Source organism: Pleurodeles waltl, chromosome 4_2, assembly GCF_031143425.1.
Source record: "Pleurodeles waltl isolate 20211129_DDA chromosome 4_2, aPleWal1.hap1.20221129, whole genome shotgun sequence".
In the NCBI taxonomy this organism is placed as follows: domain Eukaryota; kingdom Metazoa; phylum Chordata; class Amphibia; order Caudata; family Salamandridae; genus Pleurodeles; species Pleurodeles waltl.
In genome coordinates this window covers 474,517,259-474,540,775 of record NC_090443.1, presented here as the reverse complement: position 1 = coordinate 474,540,775, position 23,517 = coordinate 474,517,259, and the positions used below count along the sequence as shown (strand labels likewise).

At 41.0% G+C, this 23,517-nt stretch overlaps 1 protein-coding gene across 5 annotated transcripts in view; it reads left to right on the top strand.

Moving 5' to 3' along the window:
- The window catches only part of PDE4A (phosphodiesterase 4A), an 878,869-nt gene extending 862,557 nt beyond the window's left edge, over nucleotides 1-16,312 (top strand). For 4 of the 5 annotated variants that reach the window (XM_069231820.1, XM_069231818.1, XM_069231822.1 and 1 more), the window contains 4 exons: nucleotides 6,379-6,533; nucleotides 8,523-8,645; nucleotides 10,806-10,988; nucleotides 12,822-13,420. In XM_069231820.1, the coding sequence (XP_069087921.1) occupies nucleotides 6,379-6,533; nucleotides 8,523-8,645; nucleotides 10,806-10,988; nucleotides 12,822-13,241 (881 nt within the window). In that variant the 3' untranslated portion in view covers nucleotides 13,242-13,420. Of the gene's footprint in view, nucleotides 1-6,378; nucleotides 6,534-8,522; nucleotides 8,646-10,805; nucleotides 10,989-12,821 lie in introns of all 5 variants that reach the window. The other variant, XM_069231819.1, reaches the window with a different exon arrangement.
- The last annotated feature ends 7,205 nt before the right edge of the window (nucleotides 16,313-23,517 follow it).

Below are 23,517 nucleotides of genomic sequence, written 5' to 3'. Positions count from 1 at the left end.
CTGACTCCCGTGTGAGTGAGCGCTCTGTTTCACTGCAGCAACATGAGACAAATGTTGCTGGCAGCCATTACAGGACTTAGGGCCTGATTTTGAATTTGGCGAATGGGTTACTCTGTCACAAACACGATGGATATCCTGTCAGCCATATTATGATGTCCGTAGGATATAATGGAATCGTAATACAACAGACAGGATATCCATCAGGATATCAGTCACGTTTGTGACAGGGTAACCTAATACTCCAAACTCTAATTCAGGGACTTGATCCCTGGCCCTGAATTAATAATAAAAAAAAAAACATAACATAAGGGGGCAGGGTGCAAAATCAAAAAAGAAAATCTGTAGCTTCTTCCACTATCCTGTGGGACTCCGTGGTATTGTAAAAAACAAAAATGGCAGCCAGGGCTGCTTTCTTTCATTATTGGGAGGGATGTGCAATCCCTCCTCCCCTCCCTCCCCAGCCATTACTGGCTCATTTTTTTGCTTCCCGTGCCATTCCAGTTACTGAGGAGTCTTCTGAAATAAGGCCCATATTGGAAGTAATGGATGCTAAACAGTGAAAGATCCATATACAGAAGGACACAGGAAGAATCATAGTTTCTCTTCCTCCAATAATCAAAAGAAAATTAACTTTTCAAGAGTCTTTAGAAACTGGGCCTCCACCTGCTGAAATATTTAAACAAAAAGTGATACCAAAGGCTCCACAACAGCCTTCACCTCCACATTCTCCTTTACACCCTGCCTCTCCACCACCAGATACTCCACCACAACCACCTTTACCTACACAATTTTCTCCATAATTTCTTATCTCAACACATGGGGATGATTTATATGGCACTCAACAGGATATACATCCATGGGACTTATATGATTCAGATCCCTTCCCTTCTAATTATCCTGATTTATAGCTCACAAGACCATCTCCACCTGAAGATACCACTGCTTACAATCAGGTTATAGCTAGGGCAGCTGCGCACCATAAGGTACAATTACATACAGATCCCATTGAGGATGATTTTTATTTGATACACTAACATCTACAAGGAGTATCAGTGTCTTCCTATGCTCCCAGGCGTGCTTAAACATGCAGAGGACATTTTCAAGGAACTGGTAAAATCTAGAACTATTACACCAAGGGTGTATCAAAACCTGCACCCTCTGATCCATTTTTTATTAGAGCTCAATTTCCACCTGACTCTATAGTCGTCAGCGCTGCGAGGAAAAGAGGAAATAGCCAGTCTATAGGGGATGCTCCTCCTCCAGACAAGAAAAGTCGTAAATTTGACACAGCTGAAAAGAGAGTAGCAACTCAAGCTGCTAACCATTGGAGGATGGCGAACTCTCAACCACTGTTGGCAAGATATGATAGAGCTCACTGGGACGAAATGGACGTTTTGTTACAGAACCTTCCACCAGAACAGGGCACAACAGATAGCAGCAGAAGGGCAGGCCATTTCTAATAATCAAATTAGATCTGCAATAGATGCAGCAGATACAGCAGCAAGGGGTATTAACACCAGTTTCATCATTAGAAGGCACACATGGTTAAGGACTGTAGGGTTTAAACCAGAAATACAACAGGCAGTGTTAAATATGCCCTTTGATAAGTAACACCTTTTTGGGCCAGAGGTTGATACCACCATAGAAAAGCTGAAAAAAGACTGATACAGCTAAAGCTATGGGTGCCCTTTACACTACACCTACTCAGGGAACTTTTTGCAGGCCGCATTTAGATCCTTCAGAGGCTCTTACAGAGGAATTAATTATAGAGGGAAAGGTATATCAACCACCCCAAGAGGTTCCTCCATCTCAACCAAACAGTGACTTTTTACAGATCTCCACTCCGCATACAACCCCTGTGGGAGGAAGACTGGAATATTTCTACCCACAGTGGCACAACATTACTACAGATCAATGGGTTCTATCAATTATCCAACTTGGTTATTGCCTAAAACTTATCTCTACTCCACCAAACATTCCCCCTTGCTCGCACAAACTTACTCTAAAACATCTCAATCTATTAAAACAGGAGGTATAATCACTTCTACTCACAGGTGCCAAAGAGATGGTACTTATATCCCAACAAGGGTTGAGCGTGTATTCACTATACTTCGTCATGCCAAAGAAAGATGGTACTCTCAGGCCAATCTTAGATATCAGACCCCTCAATCAGTACATTGTCAGAACACTTTCACATGGTCACTCCACAGGACATCATTCCCCTGCTACAAAAACAAGATTACATGACAACATTTGATTTAAAAGATGCTTATTTCCACATTCACATACATCCAGCACATCAGAAATTTCTAAGATTTGTTATAGCAGGGAAGCACTACCAATTCAAAGTACTACCTTTCAGAGTAACAACAGCACCAAGGGTATTCATCAAATGCCTGGCAAAAAGTTGCAGCATTCCTCAGAAGAAAACACATACATGTCTTTCCATATCTGGACAACTGGCTCATAAAAGCCAGTACAATTCAAACCTGTCAACAGCACACATAGTATACAGTGGACACCCTACACAACCTAGGATTCTCAATCAACTATCAAAAAAACTCACCTGCAGCCAGCACAAATACAACCATATCTAGGAGCAATTCTGAACACTCATTCAGCATTAGCATACCCAAACCCAGTGAGAATTCAAGTTTTCCACAATCTCAAATCTCAACTGCAATACAACCACACTTACACAGTGAAGTTGATCATGAAGCTATTGGGAATGATGGCATAATGCATAGCAATAGTACCCAATGCACGCCTAAACATGAGATCGCTACAGCAGCATCTCTCTCAAAAATGGTCTCAGGCACAGGGTCACATTCAGGATCTATTGTTGTTGGACCACCAGACGTATCACTCTCTGCAATGGTGGAGTCACACCAGCTTTTTAAAAGGGCAGCCCTTTCAGGACCCTGTGCCACGGACCATAATCACAACCGATGCATCAATGACAGGTTGGGGAGCCCATCTCAACAACTTCACCATACAAGGGGAATGGAACTCAATTCAACAAACTTGTCACATAAACCATTTGGAATTACTAGCATTGTTCCTAGCACTCAAAGCTTTTCAAACACAAATCACACACAAGACAGTGTTAATAAAGTCAGACAACATGACTACAATATATTATCTGTAAAAACAGGGGGGGGCACACTCATCTCAATTGTCCTTTTTACCACAGACAATTTGGAAAAGGGCAATTCACAATCACATTCAACTACTAGCAGAGTATATCCCAGGGATACACAATCAACCAGTGAACCTCTTAAGCAGGACGCAGAAACAAGTACACGAATGGGAGATTCACCCACAAGTAATTCAACAATACTTCCAAATGTGGGTAACCCCAGACATAGACCTCTTCGCCACAAGCTAAAACTCAAAATGTGCAAACTTCGCATCCAGGTACCCACACCTTAAATCCAAGGACAATGCTCTATGGATGAGTTGGTCAGGGATATTTGCTTACGGTTTTCCGCCTCTTCCACTAACTCCATTTCTGGTCAACAAGATCCGTCACACCTCCCTCACTATGATACTCATAGCAACCACGTTGGCACGTCAACACTGGTACACAACACTATTGGATCTGTCTATAGTACCACATCACAAGCTTCCAAACAGACCAGACCTATTGACTCAGAACAAAGGTGAAATCAGACATCCAAATCCCAGTATGCTCAACCTGGCGATTTGGCTCCTGAGGCCATAGAATTTGGCTATCTACAGCTTCCATCTGAATGTATGGATATTCTAAAAGAAGCACACAAACCTACAACTAGACAGTGTTATGCAGCTAAATGAAAACGTTTTGTATATTACTGTCAACCCAAAACATTAACCCACTTAAAGCATCAGTACAAGATATTGTCTATTTACTTCATTTACAAAAAGCAAATCTTGCATATTCATCTATTAAAATCCATTTAACAGCAATAGCTGCTTACCTCCAAAACAGACAGCATACTTCTCTGTTCATGATTCCTGTTATAAAAGCTTTAATGGAAGGCCTTAAAAGAATTATTCCACCTAGAGCTCCGCCAGCTCCTGCCTGGAATCTTAACGTCGTGCTTTCAAGCCTTATGGGTTCACCATTTGCACCACATGCATTCTTGCACTTTTCAGTTTTTGTCATGGAAGGTTGCTTTCTTAGTAGCATTTACTTCCTTAAGAAGAGTTATTGAAATTCAAGCATTCACTTTGGAAGAACCTTTCATACAAATTCACAAAATTAAATAGTCCTTAGGACAAACCCACATTTTTTACCAAAAGTAGTTTCACCATTTCATATCAATTAATCAGTGAAATTACCAGTCTTCTTTCCACAGCCAGATTCAGTTGCTGAAAGAGCTCTTCATTCCCTTGATGTTAAAAGGGCTCTCATGTATTATATAGCTAGACCAAAAAATGTCAGAAAGTCTATACTCTTTGTGGCTTTTCAACAACCTCTCAAGGGTAATCTTATTTCAAAACAAGTTTTAGCCAGATGGATAGTAAAGTTTTACTAGTAACTCCTAAAGCACATTCTACTAGAAAGAAAGGAGCTTCAATGGCATTCTTAGGAACTATACCAATGGTAGATATATGTAAAGCAGCCTCATGGTCTGCCTCGTGCTTTTGGCTCTTTTGGAACTGGACTGGTGTGCTACCTCCATCTGGCTGTGCCACCGACTGATGCTGGCACTGGACTGCCCAAGACTGCACAGGACTGGATGGAGAACAAGAATTCCCTGGCCTCAGCCTCGCCCAGCTGTGTTTTCTAATATTTCAAAATGGTCATTGAAACAAGTCCCTTTCCAGCCCTATATTCATGTCCTTAACCTCAAAGTTTTAAACATTCTACGCTCAGAAATCGTACACTGTTTTTGCCAGTAAAGACTTCACTAGAAACAACACTGCACAATTTATGAACAAATAAAGTTAAAAACGTTAAGGTAATCCTTAATGTTTTATTTCCCATCATTTATAGTTCCTGTGTTTACGTAATCTTGCATTCCTTAAGAGTTTTATATTTAAAAGTTAATGTGTTTCTGTAATTGTTTCTTTGTTGGATATTACTCTCATATAATGCATACTTTTAACTAAATTGCCTCCAGTGTTTATGAGGGTGCCCCTACGAATGAGAATGGTTTTGTTTTGGGCGTCACAATATCACATTTTCATAGTGCATACTTCAATCTGAATAGCCTCCCGGTGTTCATAACAGGCTAGGAATCAGAGCTCTGACTGTGCCTGCCACTGGGTCAAAAAAGTCATAATACATGCCATCCAATCCTTGGCGCCTCTGCAGAGCATGCAGACCAATGGTTATGTATTCTAGTTGCAATTGTGATTCATTGCAAATGTGTGTGAAAGAATTTGTCAAAATATTAGCACGGCTAAAGTAAAAGAAACTACAGCTCCAGGTGAGCGGGTGTGTTGGGTGTTTGGGGTGAAGTGAAGTAGATGAGAGGAATGCATTAAGGATAGGGTGAAAACGTGGTGCTGAAGTGGAAAGAGACATGCTGTAACATATGCAGATAGACGAGATGAAAAAGTGACTAATAGTCTGACATAGAGGGAACATAATAAGTGTGACTAAAACACTCTGCAGACCGATACTCCCTCCACAGGCTTCAGTACTTTTTAATTCACAGTCTCACAATTTCAGAATTCTAACGTTTTTAATAATAATTATTTTCAACAAAATCATTACTGTTACTCATTTACCGTCAACACCTTACAACCACTGGCAAAGCCATTTGCTCTGGCTGGTTTTAGGTGCATTTCATTTGTTGTGTTATATATCTTGATGCATCAACAAAAAGTGCAGCCAGAAAGCATCTATGCACACTATGGGAATCTTTAATTTACATGTTTAAGCCACAACTCCTTTTTGAGCCCCCAACCCCTCCTCTTTTCATCCCCTCTGAAGCCCAGTCTGCACATATTTCTGTATGACTTTTTGCAGCCCGCATCTAAGCCTGTTTGAGGCATTTTCTTCCAAAGTCACTTTGGCATGCAGTGCAAGACACTGGACAAGCACATATATTAAAGATCTTGAAGTTGTCACACTGTATAATATGTACACTATAGTAGCTGTTGAACATATTTAATGCAATAAGATAGGGGACAGTATTCAATGTGTTTAAATATTTCAAGGCTATACGTCCACAATTGCTTTATAAACCACCTTGCTTTGTATCTAAATTCTTTATTAAAAATTACTTTAAAATGCACTATTTGGTGCTACTCTTTTTTCAAACTTCTTCGCTCACTACTTTATACTCACCCAGCCGCCACTGGTGGTCAATTTCCGAGCTTGCCTTCAAATGATCTCAGTAGTGTCTCTTTCTTCGGCCTCAGTCTGTCTTTTGTGTCTCCTAGATTCAGAGCTGGCCCTGATGTACAACGATGAGTCTGTGCTGGAGAATCACCACCTTGCCGTAGGCTTTAAGCTGCTCCAAGAGGAGAACTGTGACATTTTTGTGAACCTCACCAAACGCCAGCGGCAAACCATGAGGAAAATGGTCATTGATATGGTAAACTTCAGGGTTTATTTTTGGTTTTAAGTGATCAGAATCTTGCTGTTGCAGTATGTTTAAAAGAGGTCCAAACTCCCTAGTAGCTCTGTATCCTAAGAGCCATGTTTAATGCTGACTTATCTTTAAAATCTCAATTGAATGCTGCCACCAAATGGGTCGATGCCCTGCCAAGCAGTTCTGTGGCCTAACTGCCACGTGGAAGCTTAGATATAAATATATTTCAGACGTCAAGTGAATGCTGTCACCAAAACAGGTCCATAACATGCAAAAAAAGTCTGTAACCTAAAAGGCATATTTAATGCAGACATACCTTTCCACTCACACGTGAATGTTATGAGCAAAACAGGTCCATAAACCATAAAGTAGGACTGTAAAATAAGAGCCATATTTAACACAGACACATTCTTCGAACTTCGAAGTGAATGCAGTCACCAAAACAAGTCCATAACCCGGCAAATAGGTGTGTGGCATAAGATTATGTGTAATGCAGACATACCCTTTGAATCTCAAGCAAAGTCCGTCACCAAGAGTACTTTCACCAATGCACCTCCTGCTCCCACTTGCCACCTCTGGAGCACCTTGCTCATACATTGGCACTGGTACTCTTTATTTGTAGTCTCATCTGTGGTACCACAAAACACCCTACCATGTGCTACTCCTCCAAGATTCTTACCCGCCTTATTAGCAAGAGCAAAATATGCCACCGGTCTCCTCTTTGGGACAAGAGGAAGTGACTGCATCACCTCATCTTTGAAGTCAGCCTACTGATTTGTCAAGTTAAGTGATATCTTCATAGCACTTTGTCTTTTATATATGGCTCTTCAGCACAGTCTCAGGCTCTTGGGTTACATCTTCTGGGTGACTTTCCCAATAAAAGCCCACTGAATATCGTAGGCCACATTTCACTACATTCTACCTTGAAAAAAATTACAACCCTTCACTATTAGATTAATTCACAATCTGAGTTCTTAGTGTTGGAACCTCCTACCCCTGCATCTTTGCCAGGAAACCACCTTCTCCATATTCCACAGAGAAGTGTCAACTCGGCTCTTTTGAAAGGGCATGGGCATGACCGTCCTAACCCAAACCTAGTTCTATTAACAATTTTGAGTATTCTCTTTTCTTTCCACTCCACAGGTACAACATATCGACACGGCCATGAGGCTGCATAGAAAGCTGTACTAAATAAATACTTTTTGGGGTTCAAATGAATTTTCATTAAAAAAAATAACACGTATATAAATAATTAGAAGAAAGATATTCTGAACAGACACAACATTGTAAATCTATTGTGCAAACTATGAATTTATGCTGTAAACACAAAATCTATATATTATCCTAAGGGTAAAACGAATTTTCCTTAAGATATGGTTTATTTCTCAAGAGCTATAACTATTAGAAATACTAAATGTTATAACTTAATGAAATTGCAAATGGATCAATTTTGAAGGAGCAGTTTCATTTTAGTTTAAATGAGAGTTGGTGGCTAAAGTGGAGCAACCAGTTTTGAGCTTCCAAGTTGAGATTTGTAACCTCCTGGAAGGGCAAGATTTGTGAGTTCTATTGATGATTGGCTGTGTAGGCTGGTCGCCATTGATCAAAGTGTGGCCTGCAGACCCCCACTTTGGCCCTCACTACACATGTCTGGGAAAATGAGCTGGATGTTCCCCACCCTCGGAGTTACCAATACTGTGGGCCTCAGTAACTCTGGGGATGGGATATTATGGCCCATTATAGTGTGGAACCTAGGAATCCACTAAGAAATTAGAAATTACAGAGGGATCAGCTTTTCTACGTCTTATTCAACCAGTCATTCTTTATGATTTCCCAGACTTTCACACAGAGATTTTTGCTGTTTTCAGCAGCTGCAATCTTGTTATGAAAATAAAGCTACTTAGAACTTAAAAGGCGCTGGTAACTTTCATCCTAATTAAGAGGCCAATCTTAATAAAGGCCTAACACTCTTTCTTTGCTTGTGCTACTCAGGTACTTGCTACGGACATGTCTAAGCATATGAGCTTGCTGGCAGACCTCAAGACCATGGTGGAGACAAAGAAGGTGACCAGCTCTGGTGTGTTACTCCTGGATAACTACACAGATAGGATACAGGTGGGTGGCAACTGGTTCCCCATTTCCAAGGATATATGTATAGTAAGTGGCCAGAGCTGTGCCCTATAGTTCTACAATGAAAGTTCAAAGAAGGATTTAAACCCTTTGCAGAAGAGCAGAGCTTATCTGTTTTCGAGCTTGAATTGCTTCATAAGTGCATCCCTTTTTTGCTCAAAGTCATTATACAGGATGTTAACCAAGCTGCGATGTAGCAGACATTTTGACCCTCCAAATGACTTTGTTTACAGTGGTCACAGGATTTAATTTTCATCACTCAAGATGGCCCCTATAGCTCTTGGGTCAAGTCCATAAATTATGTCACTTATTGCCTACCTGTACCTTCATCGGTTGGACTTTATCACTCCTGGGTAGATTATACACCGTATGCTACGTCTGAATTTTATTGAGGAAGTACAACTAGGCATTTCCCAAGCTAAGAATGCAAATCAAAATGGCACCTGAGCACCACCTACCCAAACACCATATGAGGTCACAACAGAAAGCTCCACTCACAAGTGTTTCAAGACAGGTACAAGAATGAGGTCTGTTTAAAGATGTCACAAAATGCAAAAATAGTGTACTATTACGATTGATTGGAATTAGTTCAGGCCATAGACTAGAACTATCCTTCACTTATTGTCCCTGACTCTTTCCTCCACCCTCCAGAATGGACCCATAACCCTCAAGCTGTGGCAACCTGCCTAGCCACTAGCCGCCTTCAACTCCCCTAAGCCTATCTCACTCCTTCTATAAGGATGTGCAACTAATGTATGAAGAGACCGGTCACTACCACTATGTCTGGGTAGTTAAAGCACTATAAACTCTTGCTATATAGACTTTGATATTGTCAATCTTTGCAGGTACCTCACCAGTCCCTCAAGTTGACGCTTGAAACTATTGTAAAGTCTCTGATTTAAAAAATATATATATATGCCTTGCATCGGGGGGACTTAATCAAGATTATCCCATCGGATCGAAGTCCTCTCTTACCTTTTTGCTTAGCCACATAACTTCCTCCCACATGCATTCACACTGCTCTGCTGCCAACATCGGTCCCTAACCAAATAATTTAATATCCCTGTTAACCCAATGAGACACCACCATAACGTCTTAATCTTTTAAATTATCTCAGGAAATTCTACAGTACCTCCAGGGTTTGATTTGTCAGTCCCCCTGGGTGGATTCCGCTTGTTAGGTGCACAGGTTTGATCAGCCTCCCACTGCCCTTCTTTCCTACAAACCCACTGCAATTCCACGGGCCGCATTTATTGAAGAATCGTTGATGCATCACGGGCTCCTAGTGGTATAAAAGTGCTTATCTAAAAGGAACTCGCTGGTCACTCCTTAGTAGATTCATCATAATAATCATTGGTGGTTTTACAGTGCCCGGTTAGTTGCACATCTGTTACCCCTAGGTAGACTCCATTTAATACTCTGTGGCGGATTAACAGTGTTGAATAGTTAACTCATCTATTTCTCCTGGGTAGGTTCCACTTAATACTCTTGATGCATATCCAAAATAAAATAAGCACCAGCGTCTAGCTGGGTCTATTCTCACACTTTTCTGCAGCACCCTAGCAAATGCACAATAACACTCGAATGTGCTGTGCATTCGCGATACAGTCAAACCTCATACACCACAATCAGCATATCTGATACGGGTGAATCCCAAGCCAACACTCTTTCAACCATGCACTATGAAGGGCGCCCAGGAACCCAGTGAAAACTACAGCGATTCACAACCTCACCAGGGCCATGAAGCTCTCCATAAACAATACAGTATCATCAGCCATAATAACACTTTAGGCCTCACCAGAGGTCTGAAACCACTAATAGAAATATCCATAACATGGCAGTCGTCTGCTAATACTGAGCAGCTTAGCAAGGCTGCATGCTTGGTATGTCACAGATTGCTTAGCAATATCAGACACTGTTCTGAAACTGAATGCCAATTTGTATGACCTACATGGGTTTTTAAGCAGGATGTTCATGGAATCCTCATGTATCATATGAAAAGCTCCACACTCATGCCAGGTTGTGAGGTTTAAATGCCTCACCTTTTCACATGCCTGTTGGAAACACTCAAAGAAGTCTCCCAATGAGAAAGCGGTCTCCGAGACCACACAGTCCTGACTGCTACTTCTTGCTATACGTCTGCAGGTTCTCCGGAACATGGTGCACTGTGCGGATCTCAGCAACCCAACAAAGCCCCTGGAGCTGTACCGGCAGTGGACGGATCGCATCATGGATGAGTTCTTCCACCAGGGGGACAAGGAGCGAGAGCGGGGGATGGAGATCAGTCCCATGTGCGACAAGCACACCGCCTCTGTGGAGAAGTCACAGGTCACTATTTTTATAGTTCTTAATGGTATTAGCATGTGTCTGGAATGAGTGATGCAGCGCTGCCACCCGTCCATATGTCACAAGTGTGCAGGTTTCCTCACTCTGGGCCTAATGTGCTAAGATGTCTATTAGGAAATCATAAGTTGCACCAAATAACGATTTGCAGTTTGCAATTTCTTATTCGGAATCCTTTAAAATTGATTCAGTAGAAGTATGTGCAGTTTGCACATGGACCTCTACTGAAAGCATTGGTATTTTGTGAACCATACTATACATTAATAGGATGGTTCACAAATTACTGATTCGTAGTGTGTTGCAGTTTGACCTAGTTTGACCTACCTCATTATTCTGTATAAGGTAGATCACAGATTGAGACATAGTATGATTGGTTAGAGTCACAGGCATGGTGGTCTGCTAGGTAAGCAGATCACCATGCCTGTCTTTGCTTCTAAATAAAGCAATCTTTTTTTCTTTAAATGCAGCCTCTTTTCCTAATAGGAAATTAAATACATTTATAGACATTTTTGTGGATGACGACACCAATATTGGTTTGGTGGTAAAATATTAATGTTTTGCAATCCGATTTCGGTCGTGCAACAGCCGGTATTTGGGAGGCAAGCCCCTTATATGCACCTTCCAAATACCAATTCTGTATTTATTCCAAAACCCAAATAGCAATTCAGTAACATGTCACTGAATCACAGTTTTGGCTTTGTATGTTTAAATAGGTTTTTGTGGTCGCAAAGCTCAAATTTGATCTTGTGACTGTAAAATCGATTATCACCATTTTACTTTTTGGCCACTTATGGTGGGAGATACTTAAAGCTGGGGACCACAGCCCGTACTTCAAGAAACAAATAGGAACAATCACTCTAACGGTGCCTTTTGGGTTATTTGCCAACCAGAAAAAGCACCTTCTGGTTGTAAGGAAAACCTAAAACCTGCCGTTTGGGACCTCCAAGTCTCCTCTATTTTCATCAAGTCAGTAAAAGAAAGCTCTTGCACATACTAGGCTCGAGCTCAGAGTTAGATCTAAGCCAAGAGGCTGGATCTACTTGCAGTTCACTAAAGCCTTTGATGAAGTTTATCACGACCCACTAAAAAGTCAATAATTTGGATGGGAGCTGTCATTGAGCTGGGGAGGAATTGAAAACTGCAGCACAAGGTTTGGTGGAGTCCGTGCACTGGTGTCACAATGATGAGTCCTTGGTCCGATACTCTTTAACGAACTGGCAGAGTAGGTTGACTAGGTACAGTAAGTTGATTTAAAGCTCATATGGTGACTTGTCATACACTTGCCCATAATTTGCTAAGAACTAAATAATTAGTTGGATAGATGACTACTAGGTCCAAAGGGACCAGGTAAAATAAATATTTTAGCCACAGAAATCCTGAGTCTGCCTGTGATATTTTTACTAGGAGTAAATAAAGTTGGAAAGACTTTGCTCCACAAACTTTATTTTTCTAAACTTCACAGGCTTCATTAACTTCAGCTTATGTTTGGGAAATGAGGTGTGAGAAAACATCCCACAACAGTCACTTATAGTGCCTGAACCTTCCTCACAAAGGTTTTTACAGAGATTTTTGTCCGTTGGCAAGGCTGAGATTCTACACTTGTCAAAAGATTGTCAGCTAAATAGGTATTTAATATATCCATCACTAGAATTGAAAGAGTTAAACTGGGAGAGAACTCAAGGGCAGCATTAGAAAATATGTTCACAGGAAGGCTGTTTAAAGTATTTAATATCTGTCCAGGAGAAGTGGTAGTGAAGCAAATGCATTTAAAAAGGTCTGGAAGGATGGTAACTGGTAATTTTTGTTTCTCCTTTCCAGGTGGGATTTATTGATTACATTGTCCATCCTCTGTGGGAGACCTGGGCGGACTTGGTTCACCCTGATGCACAAGACATTCTGGACACCTTGGAAGATAACCGGGATTGGTACCAGAGCATGATACCGCAAAGCCCATCACCACCACCTGATGACCCTGACAAGGATGAGGAAGCTTGCATAGAAAAGTTTCAGTTCGAACTGACCCTTGAGGAAGAGGGCGAGGAGTCAGACCAGTCTGATAAAGACCAACACAGCCCCGGTGAAGAGAACAGCTTTCACACAGCGGAGGACAGGCGCTTGTGCACGCAAGAGTGCTCCGACGAGGACGATGAGCAACCAGGGACCATCTTGATAATAGAGGATGCGCTCAGCGGATCGGAGCAGGTTGCCTCCTGTGACACTTTAATGGGGGAGTCTTAAACCCCTTCTGTAAGGACCCACAAAAAACAACAAATTATAAATGTACTTTTCATTTCTCCCTCGTTTTTTTAAAATATATATTTTTTAAAAAAATAAGTGAACCTAACACAAATCTGTAGATCCAGGCCTGCTTGGAGCATAGGAAGCCTTCGCCATACAAATATGTTTCAGCTCTGGAACTTGTTTCTTCTTTTCTTTCAACGGATGCAACAAGAAAAACAAAGTCTTTGGAGTATTTTTTATCATTTTTTTCCAGGAGATTTTTTTTTGTTTTCTGTTTTAAATGTGCGGCGATGAAAAGCCATTTTCAAAAGAGGAAAAAGAAGAAAACTAATGGTTCTCCAAAGGAATGGGGATTTTACAATAAAGCAGGTAGAAGGGGTGGGAGTGTTGGGTGGGGGAGATATAAAGTAGTAAGTATTATTTTGTTATATATATATTTTTATTTTTCAGTGAAGAATGTTTTAAATGCATTTTTGGCAAGAGGGAGATGATTTTCTATTTGCCATTGCACTATGTGCTCGTCTGGCTTTGCTGCCAGCATGGTAATGGAGAAAGAAATGCAGGATAAACGAACAAATGAAGTGTTGACCGCAAAGAACCCTGAAACAAGAAGAGTGGCATGCCTTCTGTCACCTGCCAGCGCTAATATTTGCACCGAGCTATGGCACCGGTAGTAGCGAGACATGTTCAGGGTTTTGCTTTTTTTATGTTATATATATTTTTTGATTGGGGTATTTTATATATATTTTTTAGATGTTAATTTATTGTTTTCTGGGCTCCACTTGAGACCCGCATTCATGCCATATTCTTGGAAAATGGAGAAAATTTGCCAGCGGAGGCAGGGTTGGAAAGGATTTAACCTTTCAAAGAAAAGACAGAAACACTAGGAGATTGACAGCCTGTCTTCCTCTGTTTGTTTTCTTTTGCACAAAATGGCAATACACGCGAATCTATTGTGGAAAGCGTATCAAGAGAAAGGATAGTCACTTGTTCTGGGCACTCGTTGCCAGGACAGTGGTGGGGCATCCAGATGCTGAATCACGTACCCCACCCCCAACCCACTGTTGAGCAGTTTTTCTGTTTTGTTTCATTTTTTATTGTTGTTGCTTACAATTCCATGTTTATACGCAAGGTACATAGTTCTCGGTTAGCCCCAGGACAATGAATTTCCATCTGATTTGAAGTTAAACAAAAACATTTGAGATCCATTCCAGCAAATATTTATATTTTCTTGCCACTTGATGATTCATGTTTGATGGTAAATCATTTTTCCCCTGGTCAAGCCATGGTGGCAGCATACTTGCAAAGTTCATTCTTCTCCCAGAATAATGGATATAAACAGATCAGACCTCTTTGTGTGGTCCCCTGTGACTGACTAACAAAATATATCCAGCAAACTTCTGGTCTTTGAAATATGCATGTCCAGTTCTAAATGCCTGTTTCTTAGTTGATGAAAACCTGAGATATCTGCAACAACATTAAGTGCGCTCAGCTGTAGAAAGAAATCCTCAATTTTGTTTTTCTTTGTGGCATGTCCACTCCATATTCAAGAAGTGTGGGGGCCAGGAGGGGGGTTGTCATTTTCATAGGGCGAAAAATCCTACCCGTATGGTTTAGTTCTCAAAAATAAGAGATGGGATTCCGCGGTATGCTACATTTTGTTTCTTAGAGATTTTGCAGAGTTTCTGGCAGATATATGTAAGAGATATAGCGTATTCGTGGTGACTAGATTTGCTTTCCTAATCCTCCCAGGAGCAAAGTATAAGCTTGAGGTTCGCCTCTTCTCACATAATGCTCTACTTCTCCAGTAAACTCTGATCACTTTGCCTGCACCCAACAATGTTGACATCCCTGCACTCTGCACTACGCGCGCAACTGGCAACTCCTAACTTCAACCAAAAATATTACCACTCCTCAAACCTTCTCAGAATGTAATCAACTTTCTATGATACATCGTATGATTGAGGATTTATATTTGTGTGTTGTCCGACTAACAAAAATACAAACGCGGCAGTTTGCATTATGTATGACGTCTGGTCAAACGGACCTGTCCTATGCCACAGCATTGAGTCTACAACACATTTTTGTGTTCTATCGATTTTGTGAACAGCCTTGCCAATTTCCAGGTCCCTAAACACGATCTTTTAGAAACGCTTAATAAATTAACTGTTTATCATACTCTTGCCCTTTTCCAAGGGTTAAAGATTTATTTTAGCACAACAGAAATCTTAAACATCCTAATGGAAAGATACATGAAATCAAATCCATGTCCTTGATGAAACCACATTAGTTATAGAAATAGCCCCATGTGACCCGAGGGCTAAGCGGCCATGGAAACCTATATTCCAGCATTTGGGAGCAGGAATTCTACCAAAAAAGCCGTGGCAAATGAACATTTTATTTTGTTTTAAAATATTTTTTAAATATGAGACAATGGCCTTCTTTTACTAACTGCTTATATACATGGAATTGTGCAACTTTTTGAGACTTTCAATTTTTGCCTTAACAAAATTTGCCATGAAACAGGTTTGTGTGTGTGTGTTTGCGTGTATATGTAAGGGTGTGTGTGTATGGTTGTGTATGTGTATGTGTTGGTATGTCAGGGAGTACTAGTGTGAAGAGAATTTGAAGGGCTCGTCTAGGGAAGGGAAGACGAGAAAAATAAAAGGAGTCACATATTTGGGGGTAAGCCTTTTTCTGTGCTGTGTGCAGTTACTTCGTAAGGTTATAGAAGCACTAATTTAGGGAGGTACAGTCATTGCACAGGATTGGGCACTTTAATAAACTTCTCATTATTACCACACGAGAAAGTGGTCTTGAGTTACAGTATTTAGATTGATGGTTCGAGGGCTTAGAATATCATTCTGTACAAAAGTCAAAACATATTCATTGTTAACAGAGGAAATTAATATTGCACGTTTTTACTGACCTCCATCCTGTCTGTGCTACTGTGCTTCGCCAAGGCTGAAAATGGTCTCAGGCCTTTCTATTACTGGCCCAATGCACCCATGGTCCATTGGAACTCCTTTTGGACGGATTCCAAAATAAATCTGCCCTATGCTGTATGACCCAAGTGTTGTCATATCTTTTTACTGCAAATAATTCCCATTATTCGTTAGGCCTAACAAGGTCTAAAGTGGGTACCCATTCATCATCTGAAAGAGCCAGATTTTCAGAACCATCAGGGATTATGGAGATTCGATTTGGTGTGTTAATTTATCTCCTCTTGATACACTTAAAATATGGCAAGATTCTGGCTCTCCTGGCCCCACCTTGACCACCCCTTTCAGAATTGTATGCCTCACTTAAGAATGCTAAAACAGGTGAAGCAAGGCGGTTTCATCTGCCTGACTGCACAAGAGGCTACAAAGTTTGCAGCACTTGCAGAACAGGTTTATAAGAAATTTAGAAGGTATAGACATTTGATATAAAAAAGAGATAACATCCAAACCATGGTATGCCCATAGTACCAAACCAGCTAGTTTTAAAATATAGGCGTAGTGTATTATCGGCCAGCTTTTGTACATACCTGGTGCTTATGCTATATGCAAGCCCTTCATTATTTGAAGAAATGAAGCTCAGAGAGAGTGATTTTCCTGGGGGTGACATACTTTGGTCAAGGGGGAAACTAGTATTATTACACATATTGCCTAGTTCCGTGTGATCATGTGTGCTGTTCCACTCCTTGGTTATGTGGTATGGACCAGTATGCAGGTTTTCAGGGGATAATATTGTGGCCTGGAGTAGGAGGTAAACTTCAGAACTGTTCATTTTTGCAGGGTAGCCTGTAGCACCTCAATCTAGAAATGTGGGTCATCCGTGCTGTTCACCCACCAGATACCTGGTGGTACACCAAGCCACTGTCCTCACTGAATAGTAATGCCAGCAGTAATCGGAGGAAGGAAAGTAAGAGGTTAACTGACAGATTGACCACAGATATATTTGAGAGAAAATTAAAAACATTGTGATGACGAATAAGATTGTGCAGGCGATCGGAGACGCCTTTCTGTTTTTTAAAAGTAGGAATGTGGAAGGTTTTCCATTTACTCTGTCGTAGGAAATCCAAAATGGGTGTTGTGCACATCATGCTCATTTGAGAAAAGGCGTAATATAGCTAGGAGGGTACGCAGTCCCGCCTGCATACTGTCTGCACCCAATATACACATAGTTGACACAGTGCCCACTAAAGAAACAACTAAAATAATGATTATATTGTTTTTGTGTGTGTATCCACATGCAGACAAAGGCAGACAACAAACACTAAACAGTCATATTCATTATCTCCCACATATGTAGAGTAAAGGCTACCGACCTTAGACATTATTATAAAATGTCACTTCCTAGGGGCAACTTAGTTGCATAATTAGAACTGTCACTTCTCATGGGGGAGAATGGTTGCATCATGTTAATGTGGCGCACACAAGGTAGAATACCTACAAAGTTAATGCAGTCACTTGCGAAGAGCAACATGCTTACATAGTTTAGTAAATCACAAGGGGACAGCATAGTTACATAATACGTATCAGCACCTTACCATAAACAACATAGTTACAGAGTTTATGCAATTACTTACAGAGTATATTGCACTGTTACATAGTTACAGTTGTATACCGCCATGTGAAGCATTGTTAAAGTTGTAACAGTCACTTACTATTGACATAGTTAAACCTGTTATTTGCCATGGCAGCAAAGTTAGTTATCGCATTTGCAAACTACATATAACACAGGATCAAAAGGCACTTACAAGAGACTGCATAGTTGCGTATTTTAAGCAACTGTTCCTCATCCAGACCCTCTCCCTGTTTTACATTTTAATCAGTCACTTACTGGGATAGCTCTGTGACGGTAGTTAAATAAATATAGCACTCACTCACTGGGACAGCATAGTTACGTAGCGTCAGTCACTCACTATAGACGACATGTGTACACAGATACTTTGCCACTAAAGCGATCAGCTCTTTGCACCAATGGACGTACTGACAAACAACCAACGAAAGGAACAGACTTGCAAACAACATGTCTTAATGTTGTCATAAAAATGTAAGACTAAAGACAATTCAGACCATTTGAGCCGAATTTATGAGGCTTAAGGAATAGATTTAGAGTTTGGCAGGCTGGTTACTCCATCACAAACATGGAGGATATACAGTCCTACTTATTACAATCACAATATATCCTATGGCACTTATAATATAGCCTTATAGCCCGCTGCAGAGGACTCTACTGGTTGTTAAAGGCCCTGAACTTGAGTTACAGGTCCAAACCACAGGCAAGTGCCCATAATGAGGTAGTGGGACTTTAACAACCAGTATTGCCCGAGGCAGAAGGGCAATAGGGCTAATAGAACATTTCACCCACTGAGGGTAGAATGTTCTAAGTTAAAAAGGTACACAAAAACACGTTAGCGCAGAAGGTTTGTAGCAGCCATTATTAGCCCTGAGAGACTCCATTGTATCCAATGGAGCTCTCAACTTTCCAATTTTCTTTTAAGACAGACGGGGTATCTGTCACATTTGTGATGGAATACATGTCCGTCAGACACCAAGTCATGATTTATTTGTACTCTGTGCCTGTGGATGGTTGTTGTAAATATACATGCAAAAGGCTCCCCAAGTTCTTTCCAGCACGAAGGCCTCACCAGTAGTGACAAGGTCTTAGTATAACCCCCAACTCCACTGTTGGGCGCATTTACAACTCATAATTTTAAGTGAGTCATACTGTGCACATGCCGTCAGAATCATGAAGACCCAGTCGTAACTTTCAAAGCTATACTTTTGCTTTTGAAAAGTTCTCACTGATAAATGTCCAAGAGTAAGACACATAGGCATAAATTAATCGTATTTCTAATTCCAAGTGAGCAATCAGAATTTGAAGTGGAGTGAAGCTTACGAAATTGAAACAATCAAATTTAAAATTACATTTTCCTATTCTATGTCTTTGAAACGCTGAGTGATTTTCAGGATCAACCATCCTTCAGCACTTCTGCGATTGACAGTTGTGAATTGCAAAGCAATATTTATGGGGTTAGTAGAAACTATGGAAGAGAAACTAGATGAGAAAAGATTTAGGAGGTATTGAATACTTACGCCCAGATTTAAGAGGGCCTAGTGCCATTCTAATGATTCATTTGTTTTACGCAAATGTGGCGTTAGGTGGCCGAAACCTCTGGGCCACATTTACATAGTGGTGTAATGCATGCATTGGGCCACTTTGTAATCCTTTGCGCTACATTATGCCTGCGTTAAGGGAGCTGAAAAAAGGTGCAAACAAATCTAAGAGATTTCTTCGCGTACTTTTTTCCAGAACTTTTAACGCCTGTTTTAAGCAGGCGTTAAAAGGAGGCTCCTGTTGGTTACAATGGGCCTCTGGGTGCTTTGTAGGATTAGCGTCAAACTTTTTGATGCTAATCCTGCAAAGTGCTGAACTACCGTCAAAAATCCTGATGCTAGTTCCCTAACTACCACCATGGTGCGCTGTATATTAAATAAATATGCCCCTTAGTTGGCTGGTTCACCAGGATGTCAGAAGCAGTACCCCAATCATATCAGCAACGCCCTGTGCACCAAATCTATTGCTTCTGGTAAGGACACTAGTTATTGCCAAAGTGCTCAGCCAAGAAGACCAGTGCACTTTTGGCAAAAAAGCATTGTGTAGTGGTCGTGAATAAGAATATTCAGTATTGGAAGTCCTGTCTGACATAGGGTGGGCGTTCCAATGCCAGAAACTTGGTGGTCCAGCAGAGGCTTAGTTTGCCTCAGCAGAACAGGTAGAAGGCTCTGCTATCAGAAACAAAATAGTTACGTCACCTCCAGATGAGGCAGGGGAACTGAGACATGGGCCTACAGGGATTTCTCTGATTCTTGGCAGATGCCACATCACCACCAGCCTCTGAATAGATCTCTTAGTTTGTTGCACTGATGCCTCCAAAACACCACTGCAGCCTACGCAGGATATCGATGTACTCTAGTACTTGCAGATGACCCAACTTCTAATCCGAACTCTTACTAAAATTCTGTGATCATAACTGATATTAATGTGTAGTATCTCCATGTGCCTTGGACCCATTAATTGCAAACATTGTGTTTCTCAAAACACGTGACAAATCCAGGGGTTTCTGTAAATATCTAGAATGTTCAGATAAGGCCTCTAACTACAAACGCTATGGTAAGCATCTTTGTTTTCTCCTCCATTATGTGTGCATTTAAATCGACTCCACCTCTGCGAAAGTGTTATCTTCAAAAACAATCACGGTGACATTTTCACTGCGAATCTCTAGGTGTTCGGCACTTCCCAACAGTCATCACAAGTTTACGACAAGCATTTTGCATAGCACTGCATTGAATGGAAATATATTTTTCAATAATGTACCATGGTAAAGTTGGACGTAGTTCGCTGAGGAGGGTGACCTTTTGGACATGCATGTACAAATATGTAAGGGTCAGTCGATGCCGAGGAGGTACCTGCACACAGCACACTAGCATTTGCTCCCTACTTTCACTTAAAAGGCAACCTGCCCCTGGCTTCAAGAAGTGAGTGATTGGTGGTTTGTGGCAAATGTGTTCCTTAGAATTCTACAGGCACCTCCTGGAAGCAATACATAATGCAAACAAGCTTATTTTTAATGCTGAACCTACATTTCTGTTGGTACCAGAGTATGTCGGCGATAAAAAGGAGGCCATACTTCTGCCTCTATGAGCATAGCCACTTCTTATGACAATCGTCTATGAGGTGGATTGGAGGACAGAGCTGCAAGGCGTATATTTGCATAGCCTTGAAACTGGATTAAAATGAACATTTGTAATTGTGGAGCCCTTTGTTGAATAGTCATGACTGGAGATTCTTGCAAAACACACGCCTGGCCATTCATCAACACATTTTTCATCTTGGATGATAAAGAAAGCCTTGCCTAGTCAGTGGAAGGAGACCATCGCTAAAGATCTGCTTGGACCCTGTTAACCGACTGAATTAACATTGTCCGCCGGAAAATAACCACAGTACTGTCAAGCCAATCTAGCTTGAACCTCTTTTCCAGAACGTAAATGCTATTTTTAAAGACTCCACCTGAGGAAGATTTTTGTTTTATATGTGTAGCTGCCTGAATCATCACATTGCCATATATAATCTAAATGGCCGCATTTGTATTTGCCTCTTAGGCTTGCCACTTTGGTATATTTTTCCACTTCTGGGAGGCTTAGGGCATCTACTGGGGTTGTGATGACCACAGGGATTATTTTTGTGTCTTACAACTGCTCAAGGGACACTAGCATGGTATAGTGTATTAGAATGTATACCTTTTTAGCCAGAGATTCAACTTGTGAGTTGATGTGTATGACTGCTATGTTCTCCCATTCTGTTATGAGAGGACATCAGAGCCTTCCTTAAGGGACATAGCTGACGTGTCTTCAGGAGCAGCGCAGTCTTGGATGAGAACTTTTAGCTGCTTTGGCATCCTTGAGAAAAATGAACAAAGAGTGGGGCTTCTTTTCACTGTATTGTGATTATACTTTTATCCCTTTAACTTTTTACTACATGACGATGAGTCTAGAAGGCTGATACCCTCTCAGTATAAAGATGGAATACACACCATTTCAATTAAGAAGTGTCTATTTTTTATTTCGTTGCTTTGAAGTGAAGGGGTAACTAAATACAAGAGACTATGTCCCAGACTGGAGAAATATCTTGTTAAGGAGGGGACTTTAAGAAAAAAGAGGAAGAACAAGCCAAGATATCTAAAATTTAAGACGGTTTTGTTACTGGAATTTACACACTATTACGATTGCTTCCTGGAGGTGCCTGCAACTCCTACTCTGATCTATTTTATAAAGCAAAGACTGTGTCTCTGCTAACTTGTCTACAAAAAAGACACTATCTTCTCCACTGGGGAAGAGAGTGAGATTGAACGAGAGAGAAACAGAAACAGAAACAGCAAAGTGAAAAACTTTTGTTTTCTGCACACAGTTTCACCGGGAAATCAAAAGTTGTGTTTAATAAAGAAAAACAAAAACAAAAAAATACAAGCAATGTCTTGTGACTTGCCTCAAAGAAAATTGAATTTTCATATAGTTGTGCGCCTTTCGTCCATTTTGTTAGTATGTACTGTTTCGTCCGTTCCTCCTCACTCAGAATGTAATCAGAAAAGCAGCATTGGCTCAATCTAAAGCCATTGGGCCCAGCAAAGTTCCCAAGAGATAGCATCATACCCCATGCATGTCATCATTGGCCGTTCCTTCAGGAACCTCCACAAATCATAAAATAGCTTCCGAACCAAAGCAGTCTCCTCGCTGCAAGGAACGTTTTTGTCCTCGTGCCTGAGGATTGGATAGGATGCGAAGAAAAGTGAGCATGTAAAACATATATGTGGAGAGGGAAAGAGAGAAAACATCACATCACATGGGGAAGCACATGCCAAACTCTTGTGTTCAAGGCTGCTTCCTACTCAATAGCAACTGTTGGCCAACGATTAAGGTCTATTTCTGCTTTGAGTGTACGGGGTATTCTCAACATGGTGTGTATAAGAAATTATAAATGTGCATTTCCACATTGTGGTGTGGTACAGAAACTCCTACTAGTGCACACACCATGCCTGTTATTAACTCACTGCGTCAAAGATTGTCCTTCATCACGGGGGTAGTTATTTTTGGGCAGTCATGGAAAGGCACTCTGAAACTGGTATCCTATGCATTGCTGTTTAACAGCCATGCCAGACAGTGTTGTATTCTATATTGCTAGAGGTCTTGTTTTATATTACATTTTTGGCTATTGAAGAAGTCAGTGGTTTCAAGCACCTTTCATAGCAATGACCCCATGCTTGTGTATTACCAGTTGCTGTGTGTAGCGCTGTTCCTGTGAATCACAGGTTTCATCCAGTTAGAAGCTCAATGCACTTTGCCCCCACTCATAAAAGCTGCAGCCAAGGCAAAGGGTGTCCTCCCACTAGATTGCAAATAAAGTGCTGCCTTCTTTCTGGGTGGTGTCTGGTCGCCGCAATTTCTGGGTGGCTTGCCACCTGGTCCCATCTGGAGTCTCAGGGTAATGTTTGGTCTGTTAGCAGGCTCTTAATGGTCTGATGGTCCTGTGTACTCTTTCAGGTTGTGTATGCTTTGCTGAGGAACTCTACTGCACCATATGAGTTCTGAATGTTATGCGTACACAAACCACTTCTATATTGTAGTATAAATACTCATATGAAATATAGCCCTGTACAGCTTGGCTGCCCATGCACAATTCTTTCTCTCTTTCTCGCTCTATTTATAAATTTCAACATGCACATTTT